Source organism: Mus musculus, chromosome 19 (genome assembly GCF_000001635.26).
Source record: "Mus musculus strain C57BL/6J chromosome 19, GRCm38.p6 C57BL/6J".
NCBI lineage: Eukaryota > Metazoa > Chordata > Mammalia > Rodentia > Muridae > Mus > Mus musculus.
In genome coordinates, this window is record NC_000085.6 from 44,001,532 (window position 1) to 44,029,492 (window position 27,961).

The 27,961-nt window shown below is 44.6% G+C and overlaps 1 protein-coding gene across 3 annotated transcripts; it reads right to left on the reverse strand.

Moving 5' to 3' along the window:
* Positions 1-3,490: 3,490 nt before the first annotated feature.
* Cyp2c23 (cytochrome P450, family 2, subfamily c, polypeptide 23) lies at positions 3,491-27,725 on the reverse strand. 3 transcript variants are annotated; one of them, XM_017318162.1, is made up of 9 exons: positions 27,477-27,725; positions 20,031-20,193; positions 15,205-15,354; positions 14,135-14,295; positions 13,373-13,549; positions 12,024-12,186; positions 10,752-10,939; positions 5,493-5,634; positions 3,491-4,091 (listed from the first exon to the last, which is right to left on the reverse strand). In XM_017318162.1, exons 1-9 carry the CDS (start codon positions 27,654-27,656, stop codon positions 3,910-3,912), a joined length of 1,506 nt encoding a protein of 501 aa, XP_017173651.1. In that variant the 5' UTR covers positions 27,657-27,725; the 3' UTR covers positions 3,491-3,909. The 3 variants fall into 3 exon arrangements, with proteins under 3 accessions (XP_017173651.1, NP_001001446.3, NP_001161377.1); NM_001001446.3 differs by having other exon boundaries at positions 12,045-12,186; positions 27,477-27,716; NM_001167905.1 differs by lacking the exon at positions 3,491-4,091 and having other exon boundaries at positions 5,260-5,634; positions 12,045-12,186; positions 27,477-27,716.
* Between the last annotated feature and the right edge of the window lie 236 nt (positions 27,726-27,961).

Consider the following 27,961-nt stretch of genomic DNA (forward strand, 5'->3'; position numbering starts at 1 on the left):
TGCCACCACCCCTGGATGAAACAGTATTTTGTTTGCCTTCCAATGCTGAGGTCTAGTTAGAGCGAATGAAGGACTGGGTCACAGGGAACTCAGCGGGCTCGTTCCAAATGTCCAAGTGCATGGGAAGAGAGGAATCTGCGTGAAAAGTGGCAAAATTCTCTGGAACTGCAACAAACAAATAAGCAAACAAAGGAGGAGGGTAGGAGGAAGGTAATGGATGTTTATGTCAGTCACAATAATAGCCTGGCATCGTGCACTTGGGATAATCCCAAGTCCCACCATTCAGAGGGGAGTAGGGTAGGGATGGTGGGGACAGGGGGAACAGGCGTTCAAGGTCACTGTTTGCCACTTCACTCACCAGTTTGAAGCCTAGCTGAGCTGTGTGAGATCTTATCACAACAAACACACAAAACAAATACACGCAAAGCCACAGCTCTAGAGGGAGCTGTTCCGAAATCCTCACCTCTAAAGCTAAAAGTGCCTCAGGTACACACTTTACACCTAAGGCAGCATTTACTTTCTTCACCACTGGGAAGCACCATTTCCGGGACATTTGTGGACGTTTGTATTATGGTGCAACTATCATGTATCACATCCAGATAGAACCTTTTTATCCTCCTCAGTGAAACTTGATACCCAGTAAAGACCTGCTCCGTCTCCCGCTTCCCACCTGGTAACTACTAGCCTAGTCTGTCTCCTGCCTTAAGTACCTCATGTAAGTGTAATCATGTTTGTCCTTTTGCAACTGGCTTGTCCTTTGATGTCCTCGAGGTTCTTCTGTGCTGTAGTATATATCAGGATCTATTTCCTTTTAAAGACAAAGTAACCAATTACATGTATGTGATACATTGTATCTATCTGTGTATATCAGAATCTATTCCCTTTTAAAGACAAAGTAACCAATTACATGTATGTGGTACATTGTATCTATCTCTGTATATCAGCATCTATTCCCTTTTAAAGACAGAAAGGAACCAATTACATGTAATGTGATACATTGTATCTATCTGTGTTTCTGCTGATGAACCTTTCTGCTGCTTCCACCTTTTGCTGTTGGGAATAAAGCTGCAGTGAGTGTGAGCATGTGTTAGTGTCTCTCTGCACCCTCAGGTTGAATTCCTTTGGTTATATGCCAAAGACTCGACTTTACTTTTAAAAATAAGCTGCAAGAGAGAGCCTAATATCTCTTTCTTTTTACATAGTTGATTCCTATGTTAGATTTTATGCATACATATGAGTGCTTGCATGCATGTCTGTGTACCACGTGTATACCCACTGCCCAAGGAGGTCAGAGAGGATATCAGAGTCCATGCAGTGTGTTACAAGCAGCTTTGATTTGCCATGAGGGAGCTGGGAACTGGGCGTGGATTCTCTGAAGGGCAGCAAGTGTTCTCAACCACTGGGCCATCTCATCAGCCCCAGATTTTGTTTTTTTCACAGAGGGCTCTTAGGTTCACAGCAAACTTGAGCAGAAGGTACAGCAATTTTCTGTATTCTATACATGTTCCTGTACTATATTTCTGCTATACTATATTTCTGCTTCTATAAACACATAGTCTCTCACCCTGACCTCCCCCCCACCCCCGGTCAACATTACTCACAGAGCAGCACATTTGATGCTCCTTCACCGACAAAGAATAACCAACCAATCGCCCAGAGCCAGTAGTTTTCATTAGGGCTCACTGTGGCTGTGGCACATCCCATGGTTCTGGACTGACCCCATCACTATGTACCACACAGAACATTCTCACTATCATAAAAGTCCCCTGTCTCATTTATAATTATGTTGTATGTCTGTTTGGGGGGGGGTGCAGGTATGTCCACGGAAGCCTGAGAAGGCATCGGATTTCCTGCAGTTGGAGTTACAGCTATTGGGTGCTGGGAACAGAACTGAGGTTCTCTGCAAGAGCTTCGTGTGCCTGGCACACCGAGTCATCCTCTGGCCCTGCGGATGTGGTATAGGGTAAAGGCAAGGACAGCAGTGCTGGGTTGTATGAGGGAGATATGCTTAGAAGGAAGAGTTAAGCTGTCTCCCAGGGTGGCCGTATGTTTCTGCATGCTAACCTGCTTTGTATCCCCCTTGCTGTGTGCTCCACATTTCTGCATTTCTAACCTTTTCGTCATTTCTAACCTCTGTGAGCTGGCACTCACCTCATCCTAGTTTGTGTTCCTTTGATGGGGTATGATGCGGAATACCTGTTTGGCCACTGTGTGTCTTTGGGGATGAGGCATTTGTTTATTTCTTATTTATTTATTTATTTATTTATTTATTTATTTTGGTTTTGCAAGACAGGGTTTCTCTGTGTAGCCCTGGCTATCCTGGAACTCACTTTGTAGACCAGGCTGGCCTTGAACTCAGATATCCACCTGCCTCTGCCTCCCAAGTGCTGGGATTAAAGGTGTGCACCACCACTGCCTAGCTATCTGTTTATTTCTTAAGCCCTATATTTAACATCCCTTTCAATTTCTTTTCTTTCTCTTTCTTTCTTTTTTATTTTTGAGACAGGGTTTCTCTGTGTAGTTCCTCTGTGAGTTCCTGGCTGTCCTGGAACTCACTCTGTAGACCAGGCTGGCCTCGAACTCAGAGATCCACCTGCCTCTGCCTCCCGAGTGCTGGGATTAAAGGCGTGTGCCACCACTGCCCGGCTCTGTTTCAATTTCAAATCGAGTTTCAAGTGTTGAATATCTGACTGAAGTGATCTTCCTTTCTGAGATGCATCCTTGGAGAACATTTTCTCCAACCAGTGGCTTGTCTTTTCATTCTCCTGCCTCAGCTCTGTCTTTACAGTCCGCTCATTTCCAGGGCTGCCAGAGTGGTCAGGTCTTTGACCCAAAGTGTCGGCTTTTGACCCAGTTGGTGGCAGCTGCTGCTCACTGAACTCACCTCAGACATTTCTAGGGCAGCTATCATTGCTGTTCTCCTGTGTAGCCACTGTTCCCTTGGCAAGGTGTAGGTGTATTGTCTCCTGCCCTCTTGCTCTTTGCCCCTGGTTCAACCCCTGTGTCTGTCAGGAGGGCCCAGTCATGAATGTCTGTGCCTTAGTCCTAGATGTAGTTTCTCCTCTTCTTCCTCCTCCTCCTCCTCCTCCTCTTCAGATTTATTTATTTCATGTATATGAGTACACTATAGCTGTCTTCAGACATACCAGAAGAGGGCATCAACTACCATGTGGTGTGGTTGCTGGGAATTGAACTCAGGACCTCCAGAAGAGCAGCCAGTGCTCTTAACCACCGAGCCACCTCTCCAGCCCCCGTAGTTTCACTTCTTAAGGATGTTCTTTGGGCCACATGCAAACCAATGGCTGCCAATAGATGGGGGAGCAGGGAGAGCTCTGGAAATTGCTATTTATCTTCTTGTAGATTACAGGCCAAGGAAAGGGTCTGGTTTTTGTTTGTTTGTTTTAGGTTGTTTTTTTTGTTTTGTTTTGTTTGTTTTTGTTTTTGTTTTTTGTTTTTGAGACTTGAGATAAAGTCAAACATACAAAGAAACTATTATTGGGGTGAGAATTTATTTCATGAAGGTGACACAAACCACATAAATGCTTTTACGTGAGAATAGGAAAATGTGTGTGGGCTGGTACATTAATTTCTCTATTGAAACAGTGACAGAATATAATTCTATTTCTGAAGCCACAGAAGAGCACGCAGCTGCTTGCAGGTGGCGTCTGATGAGGGCCTTGTGGATCTGGTGTCAGTTGTGCTTAGGGCCTAGTTTATAGACAGCTGAGGAACTGAGACACCCTGCCTGTGTCCTGGGAGCTTTCAGGACCCAGGTTTTAAGATGGAAACAAATGCCCACGTGCTGTTAGTGAGTGATGTTTCTGGCCTAGGTAGCACTTAGCAAAATAGACTGTTTATAGAAAAAAAGAGAACAATTACTTTGATTTGAATGATTAAAAGGAGAAACTCCTATCTTGGAACAAGGCGCAGCTTGTAAGGCGGTGGCAAGTTGAAAAGCCCAGTAGTAACAGGCTTGATATCAAGGTCCTTTGGCTCCACCAGAGCCTTTAGGGAAAATTTTTGCAGGATAGTGGTGAAGAACAGGAAGAGCTCCATGCGGGCCAAACCCTCGCCAACACAGGATCGCTTCCCTGGAAGGAGAAAACACCCTGTTAGCTCTCTTCGTGTTCAAAGGAGACCTGAAAGCCGCTGACAATGCCCACCAGAACCCTCAGGAGGACAGTAACCGAGCACTTATCCCAGTGCTCTAGGGGCCAGAGATGGCCCAGGGGTTCCGATCCCTGGTTGCTCTTCTAGAGGACCCAGGTTCCTGGCACCAACTTGGTGGCTCACAAACAGCTCTAACTTCAGTTAGAGTGGATCTGACACTCTCTTCTGAGCCCTGAAAGCTCACGTGCACCCATATACATCAAATGAAAAAATTAAAAACTTTCAGAAACACTCAAGAAATCTTCATCGTCAGTGCTTCCAGGGGGTTATCTGAAGGCAGTAGCAAGGCTCTCAGGCCAGTACTTGCACCGTTTTCTATGACACTGTGGGACTGAATGACCTAGACCTGGCTCTATAAAGGACTGGGTAAGCAACACATTATGAGCCTATTATACAATGCGACTGCAAGATTTTCATGGAAGATGATTTAATATTCCTTATCACAGCATACTATGTAAAAGCAGATTACTACAGACTGTACAGAATAAGCCAAGCTTAATAATAATAATAACAACCCATTACATATACCATGGTACTGTTTAAAGTATCTGTGATAAGTCCGTAAGTGATTATCTCTATAATGGGAAATTGCAGGTAGTTTTATTTCCCTCTCTTCTACTAGTTTACAGAATTTCTATGTTGGATATTTGTTATCATTGTAGTTAGAAATGATGCATATTAAACTTTCTGATTTGTTATTTATTGATTTATTTTTGCAGGCCTACAGATCAAACCTGGGGCCTTACATACTATAGGCAACTGGTTTACCACAACAACTCAAGCTCCTTAAACTGCTTATTTAGAAAAAAAAAATGCTAGTCAAATAAACACACAGACTAACAGTGAGAAGGAATGCAGGCTGACAATGCCAAGTGGGTTTTATGGCCTTCCAGTAAATATGACTGGAGGCCAAATCTGGAGAAGAAAGATGATGAAGGTTCTCTGATGGACTCTGGCTCTGAGAATCAGAAAATTAATATTATTAATAATTAATAACAGTTAAATGAAGACATTTATATCTTGGAGTGTTTTGGAAAAGTTGATATTACAAAGGAAAACCAGCAGACAAAATTTGCAACAGTTTCTTCACTGCCAAGCAATAGGTGACATCTGAATTTAATGTTTGTTTTCTTTAAGAAGTTGCAATTAGCAGCCACCCAATAGTTCCTGGATGACGAAGCTGATGTGACTGGTATAGAGACTTGAATGTCTCTAGCTAGACTTGGGAAGTTAGAACAGTTCGATCAATTGACTTTACATCAGTGGGTCACGTAAGACGTAATTCAGTGACGCTAAGAGTTGCCCAAAACGTGTATATTTACCGAGGGAGAAAGGAACAAAGTAGTCTGTTTTCTTGAAGCAGCCATTTTTATCCAGAAAGTGTCCTGGATCAAACTTCTCTGGGTTGGGAAACTCCTTTTGATCCAACAAGATGGAAGACAGAAACGGGAACACAGCGGTGCCCTGGAACCAAGAGACAGACCACGGAGGTGCTTTACCACAGTTAGCCTATAGCTCCCAAGCCACTCAAATGCTCTGAGTAACAGTGGATTTAACAGGGAAATACTCACATAGTCCCTGGCTGTCTCGGGTTACTGCTGCTACACGCGCACTTACCGGCCTGGCAGTTCTTTGTGGTAAGAGTGACAGTCAGCATTCAAGAATTAGTTGCTGAAAATCTGAGGCGGCAGCTCACAGTGCCCACACACGCGCTTTTTTTGGAGCTTCAGCCTCAAGCTGAAAGACTTAACTTTGGCATGCTTACTTTTTTTGTTGTTTTTCCTCCTCTCTGGATTCTGATGTAAGTGGAAGAAAATGAGCCGCTGAGCCTCGGGTCTGTACAATGGAACCTCGTTCCCCTCACTTGTAAAATGGCGTAATAAAAAGATCCTCAACTGAGAAAATACAAGCCTGTATATAGGGCATTTTCTTGACTAAGGATTGATTGATGTGGGGGGCCCAGCCCTCTATGGAAGCTCCGCCCTCGGGCAGGTGGTCCTGGGGCGGGTAAGAAAGTCAACTGGATCAGCCAGAAGGAGCAAGCCAGTAGGCAACACTGCTTCATGGCTTCCGTTTCTGCCTTGAGTTCCTGCCTCAGCTTCCCTCAGTGGACTGTGACCTGGGATATGTAAGCTAAACTGTAAATAAACTCTTTCCTCCCAAATTGCTTTTGGTCACAGCGTTATCGAAGCAATATAAAGCAAGCTATCAGAGTGGGAACTGTATGCGAGCTAGCCACATGAACACACACAAGGACCAAAAATGTCATCCAAATTCAACATGTAAGGAATCGGGGATTTCCCACCATCCTTACAGGGGTGGCGTCCTGTGGCTTCACTGCCGTCTTATCCAGACACAGCGTGTGCCCTGCACTGAGCATGCTGTCAGACCACACAACTCCGGAGAACGTGGCCCGAAACAGCTCAGCTGAGATGCAAGACAACCGCATGCTCTGGTCTGCAATCTTCCTCCTGTACCCACAGGTTTTCTGTGCTCATAGAAACAATGGTTTAACTATAGACAGCAAAGACTTTCAGGCTTCCCCCTTCTGTCTTCCTTCAGCCTGCAAGTCTAAAGTTAATGTGTCTTTAAATTGTGTTAGAAAGGATGCTTGGGGCCTGGAGAGGTGGCTCAGCAGTTAAGAGCACTGACTGCTCTTCTGGAGGTCCTGAATTCAAATCCCAGCAACCACATGGTGGCTCACAACCATCTGTAATGGGATTGGATGCCCTCTTCTGGTGTGTCTGAAGACAGCTACGGTGTACTTACATATAATAAATAAATACATCTTTTTTAAAAAATCTAAAAAAAAAAAAGGCTGGTTTTAAAACTTGCTGTTTGAGTCACCAACTTGAGTGCCATTATGAAATTGTTTAAAGCAATTTTGGTAGGGTAGGGGTTTTTAATAACTTCTGAAATAGCAGTAAATCTCCTCCTGCTTTTTTGTGCTGAACATTTATGCAAAATGGTGCTCTCAGCATTGACAATTATAAAATCAAAATACTTAACCAGAAAATTTATCACCAGAAAATGTTTAACGTATATACCTATTTGGTAGGCCTAGATGCAAAGGTCCTGGTAGAGAAGGGCTGTGAGTGGGGAGTGATCAAGAAGCTGTAGCCCTGATGATGACATGCTAACGGCATGCTAACGGCGGCCACTGTTTATGCAGGAAGCCTCGCATCTGCCCGACCCCGTGCGGAGCTGTTTATAAACCTCGTTTAACTCTCATGCCAATGGAAGAGAGAGGATGCGTTTTTGGCTCACGTTATATAAACAGGGAGCTGAGGATCAGAAAGGAGAAACGCTTGCTTATGGCAAGCAGCACAGCTGGAACCAGGATCAAGCTCTGTCTGGTCTTGGAGCACCCAGCTTAGCCAAAAGCTTTTCTGCTTTTACTTCCGGTTTCTTTAAACGTTTGCGCAAGAATTGGAAATGACAGTGCGGTGCAAAACTGTACTGTGCAGAAGAAGGCTATAAAGCAAAAATGTTTCTCTCTTGTTCTCTTAAATTATTTTTGACATTTACTATAAAAATAACCTGTATTTGCCTGATGTAATTGTCATCTCGGAGACTTACCGCTGAATAAGCTCACCCTTTCTAGCTCTTTCTGAGCTCTGGCTGGCTGGTTCAATTCAGCTGTCCTGGCTCCAACTCCTCTCCAAACTGACTGATTCAATTAGGCTTCTCTCAGCTTCTCACTGAATTACTCCCTCTGCTGACCTGCACTGAACACAGGAACTCAAGTCCACTACATTCATTACACTGACTCTCCACAGACCCTACTCCCGCTCACTGACATTTGGACTGACCCCCCTTGATCCTCCCAGGGCTGACCTTAAATAGCCTTTCTTCTGACAGTTGGGCGTATCCTATCTCTGACCCATTCTGTCAAATCTTTCTCCGATTTGTCACTTTGTCTGCCCCTTAATTAGACTCATATTCGGGGACTGCAGGTGTGTTCTAAAGGCCTGTCTACATTCCAGCCAGATCACAGACCTAGGTCTTTGGATGCGATCAGAGCAGCCATGTTGCTGGATTAAAATACCTTTACATTTTATCTGTTTGTTTATCCTCCTGCAGCGGTGTGCACGTGGAGGTCAGAGGGCAGTTCTTTCATTCCACCACCTGGGTTCCAGGATTGAACTCAGGTCACTAATTGGCAGCAAGCACCTTTACCTACTCAGCCATCCCACTGGCTCCTCCCTCCTTCTTCACAGGCTTCTAGCTTGATATCATCACTGTTACCAGATCATAATTGTCCCCTGGAAGATACCTTATGAAATGAAAACAAGACATGCACAGCCTGGCCCACTGTTTCCACATAGAACCTGTGGTATTACGTAGCTTGCACACTAGTCTAGTTTATAGGAATAGCAGAATTTTAAATTCCCATGGTTAGTGAGCATCTTTTAAAACAGAACATTTCTAACCCTCAGATATAAACTACATTCTTTTAGTTTGTGCTTTGAGTCAGAGTCTCAAACTCATTATGTAACTGAGGCTGGCCTTCAACTCCTGATTCTCTTGTCTCCATCTGCCAAAAACTGGGGTTATAAGTGCATGCTTCAACATCTAGCTTTTAAGTATGTATATGTGTATATATATATATATATATATGCACATATGTATGTACATATATTTATCTATTATATATAATATAATTATTAATAATTAATTCCATATCAAAATTGGAATCTATTATTGGTTCCAGAAAATATATGTATTAATATAAATACATTTTATATATGTAATATAAACATGTTATTTTATTTGTAGATAAATTTTCCCAGCCTAATACAGAATAAGTCTTTTGATTTATTAAAAATTATAATATATAAGAAATTCTTATTTTGAGGAAAATCTGCACAAAATAAAACTTCTTAGCAGTGGGGATGCTCTTCTGGAGCTGTGAACGCCTGCAGCTGTGGCCACACAGCCTCCTGCAGAGGTTACCTTTGTTGCTGCTTCCAGCAAGAATGCCTGCCATCCCTCAGGCAGGACTCTGCCAGCTCCGCCACGGTCTGGACTACACAGTGAGTTCTAGGCCAGCCAAGACTACATGGTGAAACCCTGTCTTAAGAGTTCTCTTAAACATCCAGTCTATATAGTATGATAAGTTAAAACATGAATCCTTATAATTTTTATTTTCAGTCTATTCCATTCTGTGGGTTTATTTTACATATTCACTAACCATTCGTAATAACCATACATAAAAATAAATAAAATGTGTAATAAATTTTTAAAAAACCTGTGGATTTGTGTTTTACTTACTTATTATTTATTTATTGCTGAAACAGGTTTCTCTGTGTAGCCCTGGATGCCCTGGAACTCACTCTGTGGACCAGGCTGGCCTCAAACTCAGAGATCCACCTGCCTCTGCCTCCTAAGTGCTGGGACTAAAGGCGTGCACCACCACTGCCCAGCTCCTATAATTTATTTTAAATATTTTAAAAATTCCATATCAAAATTGGAATCTGTTAATTTGGTTCTAGAAAAATATGGTTATTAATATTAATTTATATATTAATATAAATACATCTTTTACCTATAATATAAACATGTAATTATATTTTCCTAGCCTAAGACAGAACGTCCTTTGATTTAAAAATTGTATAAGTTAGCGTTCTAAATTTGAAAATATCTTTAAAATCTTGCAAACTTTCTGCTTACTCCTGAGTACTTTTACCTTGTAATTTTTTTATTAATGAAAGTTTTCTTAGCTGGACTGGTGGTGAACACCTGTATTCTCAGCACACCAGGGATTAAGGTTAAAGAATTGAAAGATGGGGGTCAGTTGAGGCAGTGTAGTGAGGACTTGGTCTATTAAAAAGAAAGGAAAGGCCCAGTGACCCTCCTGCCTTTGCCCACCACAGTGCGGGGTTACCTGTGGCTTTATACTCCAGTGCTGGGATCTGAACTCAGGTCCTTGCACTTGCATACCACGTGCTCTCCCTCACCCACCGAGCCCTTGGTTTTTTTCTTATGATGTATATCCTGGTTTTAGACAACTGACTTCAAGGTCCAGTCCCATGTCAGCTGTGTAGACTCACACTTTAGCAGACTGGACAGGCAGGATGGTTTGAGTGTGGCAGTGTTTATGGCCACATTTGGAATCTTTTCTACACCTTAGGAGCAATGGAGCCCCTTAAATGTAAATGCTGAAGGCTTCCTGCAACCCTGGCATGCACAGATTGACTCTGAGGACAGCAATAGCCTAACTGAGTAACCCAACATTGGGATTAAAGGCAATATTTGGCTCAACATCAGAACCGCTGCACCTTCACAGTGAGGCCCTTTTTAAAACCCACCAAGAAAAACCAGGTGGGCTTCTTCTGGATTGAAGGCACTGCTCATTTAGTGCATGTGACATGAGGGGTCTGGGAAACTTCAGGTCAGCGTGCCATGTTCTACAAAGCCGAAGACAAGGCCCAGAGGTAACATAATGTCTGTGGCTCTGTGTTCTTTTGGTGACTCTAACCTGTTTCTCTTCCAGCCCCAGAACTGAGAGCCATTGCCTAAGCCCAGCAGGTACCATGGTAACCCCTTCCTTCCCAGTCATCTTTGCAAACACATCTAACCTTGGGGATGACATAGTGTCTGAATTTTGTGTCCTGGACCACAGCATGGGGCAGACTAGAAGGAAGGAGAGTGATGTATCTTTGAATCTCATGCAGCACGGCATCTGTATAGGGCAGCTTCATCTTGTCCTTCATGCTGGGGGGTTGGTGGCGTCCAATCACACGATCAAGTTCTTCATGAACTTTGGCTGCAGAGACACGGTGAGGGTTCCTCAGGCCTGTATTCCCAGGAGACCTGGAAATACTTGCAAAGAGTGATAGAAAGTGACCTAGAGAAGGCTTTGGTAAGGGGTGAGCGGGGTTGGGTGGGGGGTTCAAAGTCCCCTTTTGCTGCAAATCCCAAAGATGTGGCTATTGGAAACAAAGGTTGGGGCAGGAATGTGCAGGACTGCCATTGTGGTTAGGACAGGACCCAGGCAGGCCCAACTGATCATGTGATTCCCGGCAAATCAACCATAGAGGGAAAATGTTAGATCCTTATTCTGCCGGGCACACGTTTATCAGCTTCTAGCACTTTCCCACACCTCCCGTGGGAACTGCGTTTTGTGGAACAGTAAATCCTGACTTCCTACAGCTTGTGCTCTGAGAAATGGCTTGAGATTATCCTTGGAATTTCAGTTTTAACTTCATGATTAAGACCCACTTAGTGATCTATAAGCAGTTAGTGACTGCGGTAGGAGGAAGAATTGCCTTCAGTGGTGTAGCTGCTGGTAGGCCACCCATTCTCCTGTTAGAAACCCCTCACCTAGTTCCCTTCAGTAGTCCTTCCCCTGTTCCCGGATCAACTGGAGTGGGAAGTGGGAGACGTGGATAGGATCTATGTACACGATATACTTGCATGTAAAATGAATAGGAGCTATATACATTGTTTACATGCATGTAAAGGCATAACTAAACCCATCATTGTATGCAATTAGTATATGCTAAGAAAAAGAAAAATTCTGCCAGAGCTAAGAATCCCCCTTGAGGGGTTTGGTGCATTTTTAAGGCGTGAAATAGAAGCCCACAAGATGAAAGAACTCATGTGCGGTCACCCAGCCCGGTGTTGGCAGGTCCTCGAGTGGTTTCAGCATGGAACCCCTTAACATCTTCTGCTCAGTTGCAGCTAAATTTTTGTCTCTTTTTCTAACATATGAGGTTTGAGATCCATACGTTCTACTTTTGAATCTAAATCTAAATGTTCCTAAATGCCTCTCTTCCTTAGCAGCACCATGGGACATAATTCTGTCCCTCAAAGACAAGGCCCTTCCCATGAAGCACAGTAGCCCCCACCTCCTTCTTCACTCGGGGTACCTTGCACCTCTGGATGCTTGACAAGGAGCAGAAGCCCGAATCTCAGGGTGGTGCTGGTTGTCTCTGTGCCTGCCGTAAACAAGTTAGACCCACAGATGGCCAAATTCTCCAGATTAAAATCAGATTTCAGGTTGTGTTTCTCCTGCAGGTGGGAGAGTTATGGGCTCTGTGAGCTAAAGAGGAGGCAAACGTCTCTTCAAATCCCACCACGCAAGATCCACTCTTTCCAAGGTCCCTTTAGTGTCCTGTCCTATTGGAATAGAGCCGTAAGTCACGAAGCTGAATTGTCTGGGCTCGAATCTCAGGTTAGCCAGGACACAGAATGGGCAGGAAGCTCTCAGAGCAACACCCCACATACACAAACACTTGGCGAATGATAAGCTCTCGGGCAGTACTTAATGAAAGAGACTAGTTTGATAAGCTCTGTTTGAGCCCGGTGTAGGAAGGTCACTGCATGACTGGCCAGCTTCCTTTTTTTTTCTACCCAGCTGTGTGGCTCTTCTGTAACACCATTGTTAGTAGCCCTTGTTTGCTCTGTAGACCAGACTGGCCTCAAACTCAGATTTAACTACCTTTGCCTTGTGAGTGCTGAGATTAAAGGTGTGTACCACCACACCTTGATAGTTTTCTTTTTCCCAGAGATTACAGTCCCCTGACATTCATCGGAATGACTAGGCCCTTGCGGTGGACCTCTTTGGTAACTGAAGAAAGTATAAAGGCCTCATTAACTCAGAGAACTCGCTCGGGGCAGTGGCATGTACAGCATTCTCTTCTCAGACATCTCCTCAAGGGAACCTGGCTATGCATGCCAGAGCTTATTATTGTAGAAATAATGCGCACTAAGGATAGGGTCAACTGGCATTTTCCTCTCATTTATGTAGCTGGCTGGTGCACTCTTTTTGTTTTTATTTTGGCATCCAGATTTCTCTGTATAGTCTTAGCTGCCCTGGAACTCACTGTATAGGCCAAGCTTGGCCTCTAACTCAGAGATCCACCTGCTTCTGCCTCCCAAGTGCTGGGCTTAAAGGTGTGCACCACCACTGCTCGGCTTAGCTGGGGGACTCTAAACGTGCACAGTGCTAAATTCCAGAGTTTGGAGCTCTGTTCAGTAGTGTTCCAAGTACCAGTGCTACGCACCAGCAGCCATTATTGGTATGCCTAACGTTACTTACAGTTTATTTACAGTGTATGTGTGTCAAATCCTTTATCCAGCAATCCATACAGTACCAGGATTATAACAACTACCTTCATATGTGACCACTCTCCTGCATCTTCGGGGGGGGGGCTAAAATACATCAAGAAAAGAGCCCCACCCCCAAGTCCTATACCTCCTCGATCTTGCTGAGGAAACAGTCGATGTAATCCCGAGGGTTGGCGGGGTCCAGGGACTCCTGGTGCTCCTTCACTTTTTCTAGGATGAAGTTTTTAACACCACCAAGCCTTTTTGAGAATTCTCTATGCTTTCCAGGTATGTACTTCATGATCGTCGGCCATAGGTTGTACATCTACAAATGAAAGTGAGCAAACACAGGAAGTATGGGTAATGCCCTTGTGAGGAGTCACCGGTGTGGCTGGCAGGGAGGGGAGGGTAAGTGACATGCAAAGAGGAGTGTCCCTCCCATCTATGGCTTGTCCTACCATTGCTCAACCCCAGAGTCAGGGAGTGGAGATGTACTGAGTGGCTGTCAATGGAAGTGACTGGGAAAGCCCTTCTTGACTCCCTCCCTCCCTCCCTCCCTCCCTCCCTCCCTCCCTCCCTCCCTCCTCCCTCCCTCCCTCCCTCCCTCCCTCCCTCCCTCCCTCCCACCCTCCCTCCTGTCTTTAGTTTGCAGTGCAGGGCATCAAATCCACGGCCTCACAAACATTAGGCAAGTCTCTACGACTGAGCCACATTCCCAACAGACCAGTTGGACCAAGCAGAGGGCAAACTTCCCCAGTCACTGCGCTAAATGTTATTCATTTACTCTGCACGCACAAAGGGAAGGATGCTATGCTCATGGGTCAAGGGAAGCCAGAGCCTTTTACTGTGCCCTAGGCTTCTAGGAGGCCAGTGAGGGCCGTGCCACACACAGGAAGAACCCAGGTCTTACCTGGATCCATATAGAGTTCAGTTGGTAAAAATTTTTATTTAAAAGGTCCATGAGGTTGAGGAATGTCTTGTCATTGTATGGGAATCGCTCGTTGAAAAGGATGGAGCAGATCACGTTGCAGGGAGCACAGGCCAGGATGAAGGTGGGGTCAAAGGGCTGAGCTGGGGGTTGGGGGGGGGAGAATTTCAACACTGAGATCGGTTGTCTGCAGTGCTAAGGATTGAACGCAGGGCCTTGCCCATGCCAGGCAAGCCTCTTTCACTGAGCTATAGTTTCATTCAAGTCATCCTAAATTAGGATTTCAAGAACTGGCCTCTTTTCATATATATGCATCTGGCTTATTCCTCCAAACTTCCTTTATTAGAATGTAAGCATCTTCTAGTCATCTTAATTATCACACATATATTAGCATATACAGTATATATGCTGTTAGTATATTCCATTGATCTTGTAATAGCATGAGCTGCTACTATATGGTCTATATAGTATTATACTATAATTATTAACCCATTCTTAATTGTATGTGTAGTATAAGAATGGGAACAATCAATATTACGAGGCATTTATAATATATTGGATACCATGCAAATGTTTTTCCTGTATTATTAAAATCTATCTATTGGCTTTGATTTGCAGCCTGTTTGTTTGTTTGTTTTCGTTTTTTGTTTGTTTGTTTGTTTTTTTCGAGACAGGATTTCTCTGTGTAGCCCTGGATGTCCTGGAACTCACTCTGTAGACCAGGCTGGCCTCAAACTCAGAAATCCACCTGCCTCTGCCTCCCGAGTGCTGGGATTAAAGGCGTGCGCCACCACGCCCGGCTCCTGATTGTTTTTTTTTTTTTTTTAAATACTGAAAATGCATCTTAGAAAAATGCAGTAATTTGCCACACATACATCTAGTCAAGCGCCATGGTTAGAACTCGAAGCCATCTGAGGCGCTGCGGAGCCCTGAGTAACAGCTTTGGGGCTGATGTTCCTGTTCTGCCTGATGTCTTCATAGACTGGGTAGACCTTGGGCTAAGGGACCCCTCAGAGGAGGAGCAAGGATTAGGGACAGGCGGTAGGTTTCACCTTCTGTTTTATGTAACTCCTCCACGAGGCACCGGGCTTCCTCCTGCACCCTCTCCTCTAGGCTTCTCTTCCCCATTCCGAAGTTCTTCAGCGTCATGAGGGAGAAGCGTCGCAGGAGTTTCCACCTCTCTCCTTCACTGAAAACAATTCCTGGGCAAAGCGAGAGAACAGCAAGGGTCTTGTATCACAGAGGACACCTTCCCTACGGCTTCTCTCTTGCCTGGCCTGACTGTGTCTGCCACTGAGGCTACACTGTCACCAATGGCCTCTCCCAGTGCTAAGCATCAGCTGCTCTCCATGACCCCTCCCTCATCCCATTCCTCCTCCCCCTTGCTTCCAAGAGAGTGCTCCCCAGCAAGGACTCCCCCTTCCCTGGGGCCTCTGAGGCCAGGCCAGGCAGTTCTCTTCTATGTATGTGCTGAGGGCCTCAGAACAGCCTCTAAATCACTGCTAATTTCTTAGCTCCAGTTAACTGGCATCAAATGTCCCAGGAGCACAAAGGTTTCACTTTAGAAGTTCTGGTAACTTGTCAATCACAGCTGACTCTCCAGCCCACTAATGGCAACTAATTCTGGTGAGCAAATGAATAAACTAAAGATCTGAACGATTGCCACTAGCAATGATATAAATGTTTAAAGAATCAAAGAGGTAGGGAAAATATTGAGTTGATAACTACCAGGAAATATTTCAACAATTTGATTAGTTACACACACATCGTAGCCATCTGTAGCAGTCGTTGTTCACAGGCAACAGAAAGCCAGTTAGAATTTTAGCAGATATTCCATTGAACAAAAATATTATTCACTGAATTGCTACCCTCCCCCAAAATACTTTGGTAAGTTAACCCCCAGTATCAGTGAATGTGACCTGACTTGGACAGGGTCTTTACAGAGATAATCAAGTTAAAATGAAGTCATTGAGCCAGACAGTGGTTGGTGCATGCCTTTAATCCCAGCACTCGGGAGGCAGAGGCAGAGGCAGAGGCAGGCGGATTTCTGAGTTTGAGGCCGGCCTGGTCTACAAAGTGAGTTCCAGGACAGCCAGGCCTATACAGAGAAACCCTGTCTCAAAAAAAAAAAAAAAAAAAAAAAAAAAAAAATGTGGTCATTGGATAGTCCCTAACCCAATGTAATTATCCTTATAAAATGGGGACATTTGCATGAGCACACACACACACAGAGTTACATGAACATAGAGGTTAAGGTGATGTAGCCACAAGCCAAGGTATATTTGCCAGAAACCCAGCAGGAGCTGGAAGGCAGGGATGAAGCATTCTCTTCTACAGCTCTCCAAAAGGAACCCATTTGCCAGCACCTTGATTTCACACTCCCATCTCTACTATGGGACAAGGTTGTTTTGCTATAAGCTACCCAAATTTGGTGCTTTGTTATGGCAGCGGGAGGGAACTGAGACACAAGGAAAAGGGAAACGTTAATTAAAGGCAGGTTTGTCAGGTTTTTCTTCAGAACACAGAAGGCTGGAGAAGGAAGAGCTCACTGTTTTCTTCCCACTGCATGCAGGTAAGGAGCAGGTAAGGGGCAGTCGAGAATTTTACAGGAAAATCGCAAGCTGCTTTTCGCAGAGATGCAACACCTGCATGTCTTAGGTCAGTAACTTTCCCCCACCTCAGCTCCATCCAGCCCAGCCGCTTCCACCTTCAGGCTAAACTTGACAGAAGCCCGGGAGCCCCTGAGCTGGAACTGATTTGAACGTTTCTTCCCTGAGGACTGGCTTTCATGGTACCAGAGGCACCTTCCAAAGGAGGGAGACAATTAATAACGTACAGATCTACGATGCCTGTGAGCCACCACAACGAACACCATGGAACGATAACCCTAAGGAGGCGGTTGGTGTGGCATACGTAACCCAGGAGTAACCAACAACTCTCTAATTGGAAGATGATCTATTCAGCAAGAGGGAAATCATGCTTGCTACTAGAAAGCTACCCCACTCCTCAGGGCTAGAGAGATCATAGATGCTGGGGGAGATCCAACAACTGGCATTTTCCTCAGTCAACATAATCCCTAACAACAATGTAAACATTTGTGCTTATACCCACAGACAAGTGTAGTCCTCACCCCTCATCAAGGAAACTTCTTTGCACCAGACAGAGACCATTCCAGAAAGCCACAACCGATGAAGTACAGAGTTGTGGAGCCCAGTCCCAACTGATATACCCACAACACATTCTGAACCTGAAGCTCGGCAATGATTTTGAAAGAGAGGGGGTGGAACAGGGAGTTTTCCGTGCAATTTTTATCTCCAGGAATGTCAGAAAGCTACACCCACAAATTCAGCAACATGGCTAATAAACACAACCATGATGCTAACACGGATGGGGGCGGGATAGGGGATGGGAGGTGGAGGGGGTACGGGGATCAGGAGGCATTGAGCCTACATAAAGATCTACAGGCAACTAAGGGATGAAAGAACAGAAGAGATAAAGTCTCCCCCCCCCCAAAAAAAAACCTCTGGGTTATCCAATATCAAATGGTCAGCCCGGAAAATATATATAAACAAGCAACATTATTCAGAGTGAGCAGGTTGCATTTATATGTTTAGGCATACACACACATGCACACACACACACACACACACCCCAGAAATGAATGTAACAACAATTAAGGAGAAAAGAGCCCATGAATTTGAAAGAGAGTTACGAGAAGTATATGGGAGGCTTTGGAGGGCCGAAGGGAAGGGAGAAATAATGTAATTATGTTATAGTCTCAAAGAAAATGAAAAGACAAATGAACAGAGCCAATGCAAACAACTTGCTTGTCCAAAGGGAGGCTTGGCTGCTGCTTCATCTGGACGAATGTCCTTTGATCTCAAGAGAGGATGGATGACCCAAGGCCCAGTCCCCTTGTACAACCAGCATCCAGTCTGTATTATAGATGTAGTTAGGGATCCGTAATACACTTGGAAAAGAATTTATCTGGGATTCAAAGTTTATAATTTTAAATGACTTGAGAGAGACTCTTAGCTTTTCTTTTATTGTATAACATTTGATACATATAAAGCATTGTGTATATGTGTAATACAGTAAGATGAATTCTCTGTGACTCTGTACTCAGCTGAGAATGGGAATATGACTGGGATTGTCATGGCGACTCACAGGCTGCTCCCCTCATCCTCCCTTCTCCTTCTCCGTCCAGGCTGTTGCTTAGCTCATGGTACCTGCCCATTGTTAGACCTTGTTAGCTGCCGCTGCCACTCTCCGCCCAACCCCCACTGTGGGAAAGCTACACTCCAAGTACTGCTTCTCTCTAGTCCCAGACCTCTGAGTAACGGCTCCTGTTTTAAAAGCGTCTCATATTGGCTCTAGCTCAGTCATATTCACAGAACGAATTAACTTAACCTGACTTGATGCTGTACCATCTGTTTGTATGATAAAAATCATGTTCTGGTCTTCATCCTTGTTTTTTTCTTTTTGGAGTTTCTAAATCCCATGGGTTTTCTAGGTAGAAGAAGCCTTTCTTTTATTCTAAATATTCTAGATGATGCCCAAGTTTATACTAGTGAACTGATTCATAGTGAGTGAGCCCTGAATAATTCCAAGATGAGGGCTAGCTATGCTGGAAGATCAGCCAAGTAAGTTGAAAAGGTTGGGTCACTTGATATTACCCTGAACTTCGGACCTCAAGATGCTGTATGAGGCTCTGGTGATAGAGTTAAGACACATGACCGAAGATTCATGAGCTGGAGCCCGCTCATTGGAAACTGCTTACCCCACAAACACATGCAAATACACACACACAAACATACACACACACAAGCACATGCAAACACACACACACAAACATACACACAAACACATGCAAACACACACACACAAACATACACACACACAAACACATGCAAACACACACACACAAACATACACACAAACACATGCAAACACACACACACAAACATACACACAAACACATGCAAACACACACACACAAACATACACACACACAAACACATGCAAACACACACACACAAACATACACACAAACACATGCAAACACACACACACAAACATACATACAAACACATGCAAACACACACACACACAAACACCTGCAAACACACACACACACACAAATTCATGCAAACACACACACATATGCACGTGCACACAGCTCCATCAAGCATGCTCATATATGAAATCTCAGGCTACACTTTTGGATATCAAGACTAACGTGAGCTTCCCAGATGAGCTTCACTCTGCATTTGGAATCCTCTAAGATCCTTTTGATATGTCTTCTCAGGATGTAATGAAACCGTGCCTAGCACCTGCTTCAATTCTATGAATTATTGTACAAATAATTGAACCTGAAGCAGACATAGGAGCCCCCTAAGTTTTAGCCAGTTGATAAGAAGTGCTAGTGAGGGCTGGTGAGATGGCTCAGTGGGTAAGAGCACCCGACTGCTCTTCCGAAGGTCCAGAGTTCAAATCCCAGCAACCACATGGTGGCTCACAACCATCCTTAATGAGATCTGACTCCCTCTTCTGGAGTGTCTGAAGACAGCTACAATGTACTTACCAATAAATAAATCTTAAAAAAAAAAAAAAAAAAAAAAAAAAAAAGAAGTGCTAGTGACCCGGCACCTCTCAGGGTCTGTTTGGCACTAGTAGTGAGGCCAGTCTTGTTAGGAACGATGCCTGTCACCTATGGCATCTGTAATGACTCTGGGTCACTTGCATTGGAATCCCAACAAGCATTGCAAGCATGCAGTTAGTTGCAAACCAGGCATGCAATAAGTTAGTAATCAGATGTCTTTCCCTTAGATACCCAGGTGTCAAAGGAAGTTCACCTGCATTTTGGCTTGAAACATACCATGTCCCTTCTGGCTATCTTCGATAATGGGCAGAGGTCCTCTCCCAAGGAACTCATCACCTTGATTGAGTAGCGCTTCCTTCACCACATCATAGCCATGTAGGACCACGGTAGGCCAGGATCCAAAGTACAGAGTGTAAACAGGCCCATACTCTTTGGCCAGCTGGCAGGAGACAGAAGCAGTTGCGCAAATGATGTTGTGAAATCTCTTTATTGGAAGCTAGTAAGTGAGTTTTGCACAGAGGTTTTGGCCTTTGCTCCATGAGTCTCATTTTAGGAATTTAACCCTAAGTATCCAGTCTACTTTACTCCTTCATTTGTACATGCAACCTTAGTTAGCAAATTCTCACTAAGCATCCGGACTGCCGCAGACACTGCGAACCCTAGGAGCCATTGTAGAATTTAAAATCTACTGTAAGTGAGAAGAAAGAAACAGTCACATTTGGGGTGGGCTATATACAACACGCATTCTATCCATGGATGAAAATGTCCATATGTAGCACAGTACATATAGACATGGTGATTGTACAATGACTATACATGGTTGAAAATTAAAACAAAAAACAAAAACAGCCAAATAAATAGCATCCATCACCCAAATGATGCACAGTTAGTTCTATGGCAGTGTTAAAGAATGTGGTACTGGGCGACAAAGAAGAGCTTAATAGGACAACAGGGGGAAAGACCTAAAAGATGATACCACTTATATTAAACGAAAGATGTATATACACTCGGAATGGATTTTTTTCTCAGTTATAAAGAAGAATGGAGCTACATCATTGCAGGAAAACCAATGCAACTGGAAATAGTATAGTAAGTAAGTTAATTGAGTCAGGGGAGGTTGTAGGCCCTGACCTACATTTCTATCCCCCCCCCCAATTTATACACACACACACACACACACACACACACACACACAATATTATATATGTATGATGTGTGTACAAATCTGTGGGGGACTCCATATTCCATAGCATATGTGTGGAGGTCAGAGGAGACAGTCTTGGGTGTCAGTCTTTTGCCTGATCCCTTGTTCAAAGCAGAGTCTCTTTGTTGTTTGCCCCAGTACTGTATCTGCCAGATTATCTAAACCACAAACTTCTGGGGAGTCTCCTGTCTCCACCTTCCATCTACTGTAGGAGCATGGTGGTTACAGTACACACACCAACTGTGCTCAGCCTTAAACGGTTCCAAGGATCTGAATTCTGGTCCTCACCTTTGTTTGGCAAGAGCTTTATCACTAAAACGTTCCCTCAGCCCCAACAAACAGATAAATGCAAATTTGTGTTTCAATACTTCGTTTAAAACTTGAGCATGTTTTCTTTCATTGGTGGGTTCTGTATTTTATACAGACACACAAAATCATCTGTATACAGATGACACTAAAGTAGAAGTTAAAACTGTCCAGGGAGACAAGGGGGATTAGTGGGTGTGGGGAGGGGAGAGAAAGAGGATTGTGAAGTATGGGAGGAGAGTGTTCAAAGCATATTATATCCTTGCATAAACGTGGCCTTCTAGGGCCCAGTATAATAAAACATTTTCGTTTTATTTGTTTGTTTGTTTAGTTTGTTTGGTTTTTGTGGTGGTTTGAATGTGCTTGGCCCATGGGAAGTGGCACTATTAGGAGGTGTGGCCTTGTTGGAATAGGTGTGTCCTTATTGGAGGAAGTGTGTCACTATGTAATCAGGCTTTGAAGTCTCCTATGCTTAGGCTCTGTCCAATCCTGAAGCGCGCCCCCTCCTGGCTGCCTGTGGAAGACAGTCTCCCTTCTGGCTGCCTTTGGGTTAAGATGCTCATGGTGCTGGAGGAGCACTCTTGGCTCCTCCAGCACCATGACTGCCTGCATGCTGCCATGCTTCTTGCTATGATGATAACGGACTGAACTTCTGAACCTGTAAGCCAGCCCCAATTCAATGTTCACCTTTATAAGAGCTGCCTTAGTCATAATGTCTCTTCAGAGCAATAAAACCCTAACTAAGACAGTTTCATTGTTGTTTGTGGTTCTTGTTTCTAAGAGGCTCAAAGGAGTCACAACTCCTTCACTGTTTTCCTCTGGCTCCCTGGGGTTTCTCTTTCCTCCACCCACCTCCAGGCTTCCTCTCAAATGGTGGACCATTCCAACATCTTCTACTACTCCTTTGTATTCCCAAAGATGAAATTTGCCCGACCTAGAGAGTACTTCTGTACTTTGGCATCCAGCCTGCCTGGCCTTCCTCTCCCAACCCCTCTTTGAGGTGATGACTCTTCTTTGTAGCTTCTAGAGATAATGGTAGGGATGGAAAGTTTTCATCTGCATTCACCACAGCAGCCCCTCACTCACTTGAACCTGTGCCCATGTGCATAGCTTTCTGTAAATGACTCTTTATGCTGAGGGCGGGCAATTTCCCAATGTGTGCGCTGGGTTCTAATTTATTCGAGCTATAGTGCAGCAAAGCTCTGAAAAGTTGTCAAATCTGCTCTCTTTACTTTCTCTCCCCTATTCCTTCCTGTAACCTCAATGCAAACCCTTACCACCACCACTGGACTGAAAACTTCTTTCCTGAGGCTCCCTTGAGTGTTTCACTTCACTGTCCCATTTTATTGGGTGAGCCACTGGTGTTGACATGGTTGAAGCAGTTCATCTAATGCTCCAGGGCACCCCACTCCTTGGTGGTTATTCTTACCTCATTGACTCCCCCTGTTCCTTGAGACTTCTATCTGGCTGACCCCTTTATTGGGGGTGATCTTGAGATTATGCCTCAGTCTACCCATTCCCATATGATCTCATCCAGTTTCATGGCTTTTAGTACATTCCGTCTCCCGACTTTTCAAAATGTAAATTTGGGCTCAGCCCCCAACACTTAAGTTTCATATGTTAAACTGTCTGCTCACATACAGACACCAAGCATCAGTAGGTCTTTGAAACAGCTTTTAGTACACCCTACCCTAATATCAAATAAACAAAAAAGCCTGATCCCATAGTCTCTCCCATCTTATTCTGTAGCAACTGCTCAGCTGAAACTTAGCAACCATTCTTAATTCTTCATCTTGAACCTATCAACAAGCCTGTGAACAGACCCTGTTGACTCTGACTCCCAGATACAGTCAGATGTAACCACCCCTCCTAACCTCCTCTGTTTTTACACGAACCCAAGACACCACCATCTCCCCTGGATTATTGCTACACGAGTAGCCTGCCTCATTTTAAGTACATTTACAATCTACCCCTAACACACAGAGCCATGTGGTTAAAGCATAAGATGTATTGTGTCACACCATCTGAAATCTCTGCTGTCCTGTCTTTTGGAATAGAAGCCAACATTCTCCCAGCAGCCCTCAGAATATCAGGAGACCCAGTCTTTTGAACTTAGTGCTTACTGCCCATTCTCTTATTTTATCTCCACTCACCTCATTGATATGCCTTGACTCTGCTAAGTGCCCTTTGCTACCGAGTATTGGACTTTGTTCATTTTATGTAGAGCACGCTTTTCTCGGGTTAACTTTATGGCCATAACTGTCATCTTATTTGGCAGCTTCTTACAAAACTAAGCATGTGACCCAGCAACCACGTGTCCTTGGTATCTCCAAAGAGCAGATAACTTAGAACTACACAAAAACCTACACGTGAATGTTTATAGCCATTTCGTGTATAGTTGCCAAAGGTGAATGAATACACAGGGTGTGACGATTCAGACAGAAATGACTGCAAAGCCATGACAGACAAGGAGGGCTGCTTAGATGCTTATTATTAAGAAGAAAACAACGGGAAAAGGATTCATTCGTGACTCATCTACATGACATTTTAGAAAAGGTACAACTATGGAGACAGTAGAAGAGCCGTGGTTGCCAAGGCAACACAGGGAGTTCTAGGACAGTGAAACCGTTCTGACATTTTAAGGGCAGATACATACCTTTATACATGTGTCCAAGCCCAGAGAATGCACTCGGGCGGCACTCAAATGTAAACTTTTTAAAAAATATTTATTTATTTATTTATTATTAGATATTTTCTTTATATACATTTCAAATGCTATCCCAAAAGTTCCCTATACCCTCCCTCCACCCTGCTCCCCTCCCCACCCACTCCCACTTCTTGGCCCTGGCATTCCCCCGTACTGGGGCATATAAAGTTTGCAATACCAAGGGGCCTCTCTTCCTTGTGATGGCCGACTGGGCCATCTTCTGCTACAAATGCAGCTAGAGATATGAGCTCTGGGGGTACTGGTTAGTTCATATTGTTGTTCCACCTATAGGGTTGCAGACCCCTTCAGCTCCTGGGGTACTTTCTCTAGCTCCTCCATTGGGGGCCCTGTGTTCCATCTTATAGATGACTATGAGCATCCACTTCTGTATTTGCCAGGTGTAGCCTCCCCACCCCCAGTCTGAAGTGGGCTGATGCAGAACTTGTCGCCACTGAGGTGGGGCTACCTGAGGTGCAGCTTTCCGACCTGGCTGGCTTCTTTTGAAGTGTCAACTGCCCTGAGATTCTGCTACCTGCCTAGAGGCTGAACCTGTCTTCCTGAGACATTCCTGAGTAAGCAACAGCCTGGCGACCAAGTGCTGACAGCATGGCATCAAAGCACCAAAGATGGATTGGTGGTGGTGGTGGGGGGGGGGATGGACCTTCCCCCTTTTAAGCACAGTCTCTTTGTAAACTCGCAGGCCTTGATCAGAGAAAATTTTGTCTTGGCTTCATTCTTTTCTCGCTGTCTAGTCTCTCTCTCTCTTTCAGCCCCAGCCTGCCTTCCAGGAATACCCAGTTCATGTAGGCTGCGGGCCGGCTTACTACAACTACAGCCAGGCACTGGCATAGCCTCATACTAGACAGCTATAACAGGGTCCTTCAGCAAAATCTTTCTGGCATATGCAATAGTGTCTGGGTTTGGTGGCTGATTATGGGATGGATCCCCGGGTGGGGTAGTCTCTAGATAGTCCATCCTTTCGTCTTAGCTCCAAACTCAAATGTAAACTTTGAGCTCTGCATGATAATGATGCATTGATGTAGTTCCTCAATTATAAAACAACAACAACAACAAGCAAACAAACAATGTTCCACTGGTTGGGATGAAAGCAGGTGATTCTGTGCACGGGTAGGCGCAGGGGCAGTCTTTGTATCTAGGGCTCAGTCACACCATAAAACTCACTGATGGAGTAGGCCTAGGTGCATCTTCTACTGAGACGAGACATGGCAGTCCAGGTAAGGCAAAGCAATCCAAAGGCAGGCAACAGAGTCAGGAACAGGCCCTGCTCCTGCTGTTAGGGGTCCCACATGAAGAACAAGCTATACGTCTGTTATATATGTGTAGGGGGACCTAGGTCTGTCCCATGCAGTCTCAATGAGCCCCTAGGGGCCCTGGTTAATTGATTTTGTTAAGTTTTTGTTTTCTTTTTTGTTTGTTTGTTTGTTTTTGTGGTGTTCTTGACCTCTCTGGCTCCTTCACTCCTTCCTCCCCCTCTTTCACAAGATTCTCCAAGCTCTACCTAACGTTTGGCTGTGGGTCTCTGCATGTGTTTATGTCAGCTGCTGGGTGAAGCCCCTCAAGGTGACAGTTACGTTAGGCTCCTGTCTGCAAGCAGAGCAGAATAGCATTGACAGTGTCAGGGGTTGGCTCTCTCTACTGTAACTTGATACACCAAGGCAGTTTGATATGCGTGGGTGACCTCCCCTTCTCTGAGGAGAAAGGGAAGAGAGGGTGGGGGGAGGGGAGGGGAGAGGGAAGGACTGGGAGGAGAGGAGGGAGGGAAAGTTGCCATTGGAATGTGAAGTAAAGTAATTAATTAATGAAAAAAATCATCTGCCAATCTTTGGGGGAGAAAAGTAAAGTTGGGCCAATTCGATCACTCAGCAGGAAAAGGGACCTGCCACCAAGTTTGATGACCTGTGTTAGACCCTTGGCGGAAAGAGAGTATCAACGCCTACTCGCTGCCACGTGTGTCTATGGCATGCACTCTCAAGCACATACATACACATACATTCACAGACTAAATAAGTGTAATAAAATAGAGTTTTAAAAGTAAAGTGTAGCCGCGAGTGGTGGCGCACGCCTTTAATCCCAGCACTCCGGAGGCAGAGGCAGGCGGATTTCTGAGTTCAAGGCCAGCCTGGTCTACAGAGTGAGTTCCAGGACAGCCAGGGCTATACAGAGAAACCCTTGTCTCGGGAAAAAAAAAGTGTATTAAAGGTTTGCTTCTTTCAATCTCTGCATTCTTGTTTGCTATAGCGAACATGCAACAGCATTCTGTCTGAGTCGTCCTTATTAAAATATGCTTTCTTGTTTTGGTTTTTTTTTTTTGTTTTTTTTTTTTGTTTTTTTGTTTGTTTTTTGTTTGTTTTCAAGACAGGGTTTCTCTGGTAGCCCTGGCTGTCCTGGAACTCACTCTGTAGACCAGGCTGGCCTCGAACTCAGAAATCCACCTGCCTCTGCCACCCGAGTGCTGGGACTAAAGGCGTGCACCACCACGCCCGGCAAAATATGCTTGTCAAGGAGGGGATTGTCTGCTGTTTGCTTTAATAGTCTCAGGATCAGAGAGACATCTTGTCAGAAAATATGGACTAATTTGTTCATCTAATAAATTATTTAGTTCAAAGATTTATAATCAGAGAAATTTTTATACAGTTTCTCCATCTTGAAGACTGTGTTTTCACACAGTGAACTTACAGAGATATTACCACTCCCACTATAGCAGGAGCAGCCGAGCTGTGCTGTTACAGGAGAGTGTAGGGAGGGGAGAGGTCCTCCTTAGAAGGAGAATCACAGTTTCCCACAGATAATTTAGTATAAAACACTAATGTATACTTTTACGTTTGTGGAGCTTGCTTTTTGGTGATATATATTAATGGAACCAGCCTTTCATTTAAAATACTTTCTGGCCAGGCAGTGGTGGTGCACGCTTTTAATCCCGGCACTTTGGAGGCAGAAGCAGGCAGATTTCTACAGTTCAAGGCCAGCCTGGTCTACAGAGTGAGTTCCAGGACAGCCAGGGCTATAAAGAGAAACTCTGTCTCGAAAAAAACAAAAGACAAACAAAAGAACAAAACAAAAAACAAACAAAAAAACCACCCCCCCCAAAAAAAACCAAACCAAACCAAACCAAACCAAACCAAACCAAACCAAACCAAACCAAACCAAAACAAAACAAAACAAAACAAAACAAAAAAACCCAAAAACCCTACAAACGTTCTGATCCCAGAAACTTCTTATTTAGGAGCCAAACTAACATCTCCGAGTAGGCCGAGGCCTCTCACTATTTGCTCTGAAGTGATCCGGCTCTCGAAGGATAAGAATTATTTACATTTCTGCAATACCAAAAAGGGCACCCCAAAGAGCCTACAATATAAACAGATCTAAGCAGGCAGTGGGATAGCCAGTACCCCATGTGGTCTGAGCAGGACCAAGAGATGAGTGCCTACCTAACCTGGAAGCAACCCCCCCCCCCCCCCCCCCCCCGAGGACGAGAGCCCCTTACCTTGGAAAGCGATGCAGGGATGTCTTTGAGGTCCAATTGCAGTATATTCCCAATAATGGGAAGTGGAGTGGGGCCAGGGGGCAGTCTCCCCCCAGTGCGCATTTTTGTCCACACTGAAAGGAGGCTGAGGGACATCACCAAAACCAGGAGAGCAAGCGTAGGGAGACCCAGCAGCTCCATGTCAGCCCCGGGATGTTAACTGAAGCTGCCTGTTGTGAGCAAAGCTTAAGCCCCAATAATCGGTAGGTGGGCGTTCCCTGCCTGGGCAAAGGCTGCTCAGAGTTTTGGACTTGGGGAAAAAAAAACAAAAAAAACCCAAAAAAACAGAATGGGGTTGAGTTTGTTTGCTGGAGCCTGAGATCAAGAGGGCTGCTGCTTTTCCTTGTACTCAGAAATCCATAATTTTCTTCTTTTTTTCTGTATGTATATGATGTATGTGCACATGCTCACAGACGCATGCGCACATTATTATGTAGGTCAAAGGA

Coding starts and splice junctions, on each gene's coding strand:
- Cyp2c23 (XM_017318162.1), bottom strand. CDS start 27,656: ATGGAGCTGCTGGGTCTCCCTACGCTTGCTCTCCTGGTTTTGGTGATG. Junction 20,194..27,476: donor TCCCTGCATCGCTTTCCAAG/GTAAGGGGCTCT, acceptor GTCTCCTGCCAG/CTGGCCAAAGAGTATGGGCC. Junction 14,296..15,204: donor GGAGTTACATAAAACAGAAG/GTGAAACCTACC, acceptor CCCAACCCCCAG/CTCAGCCCTTTGACCCCACC.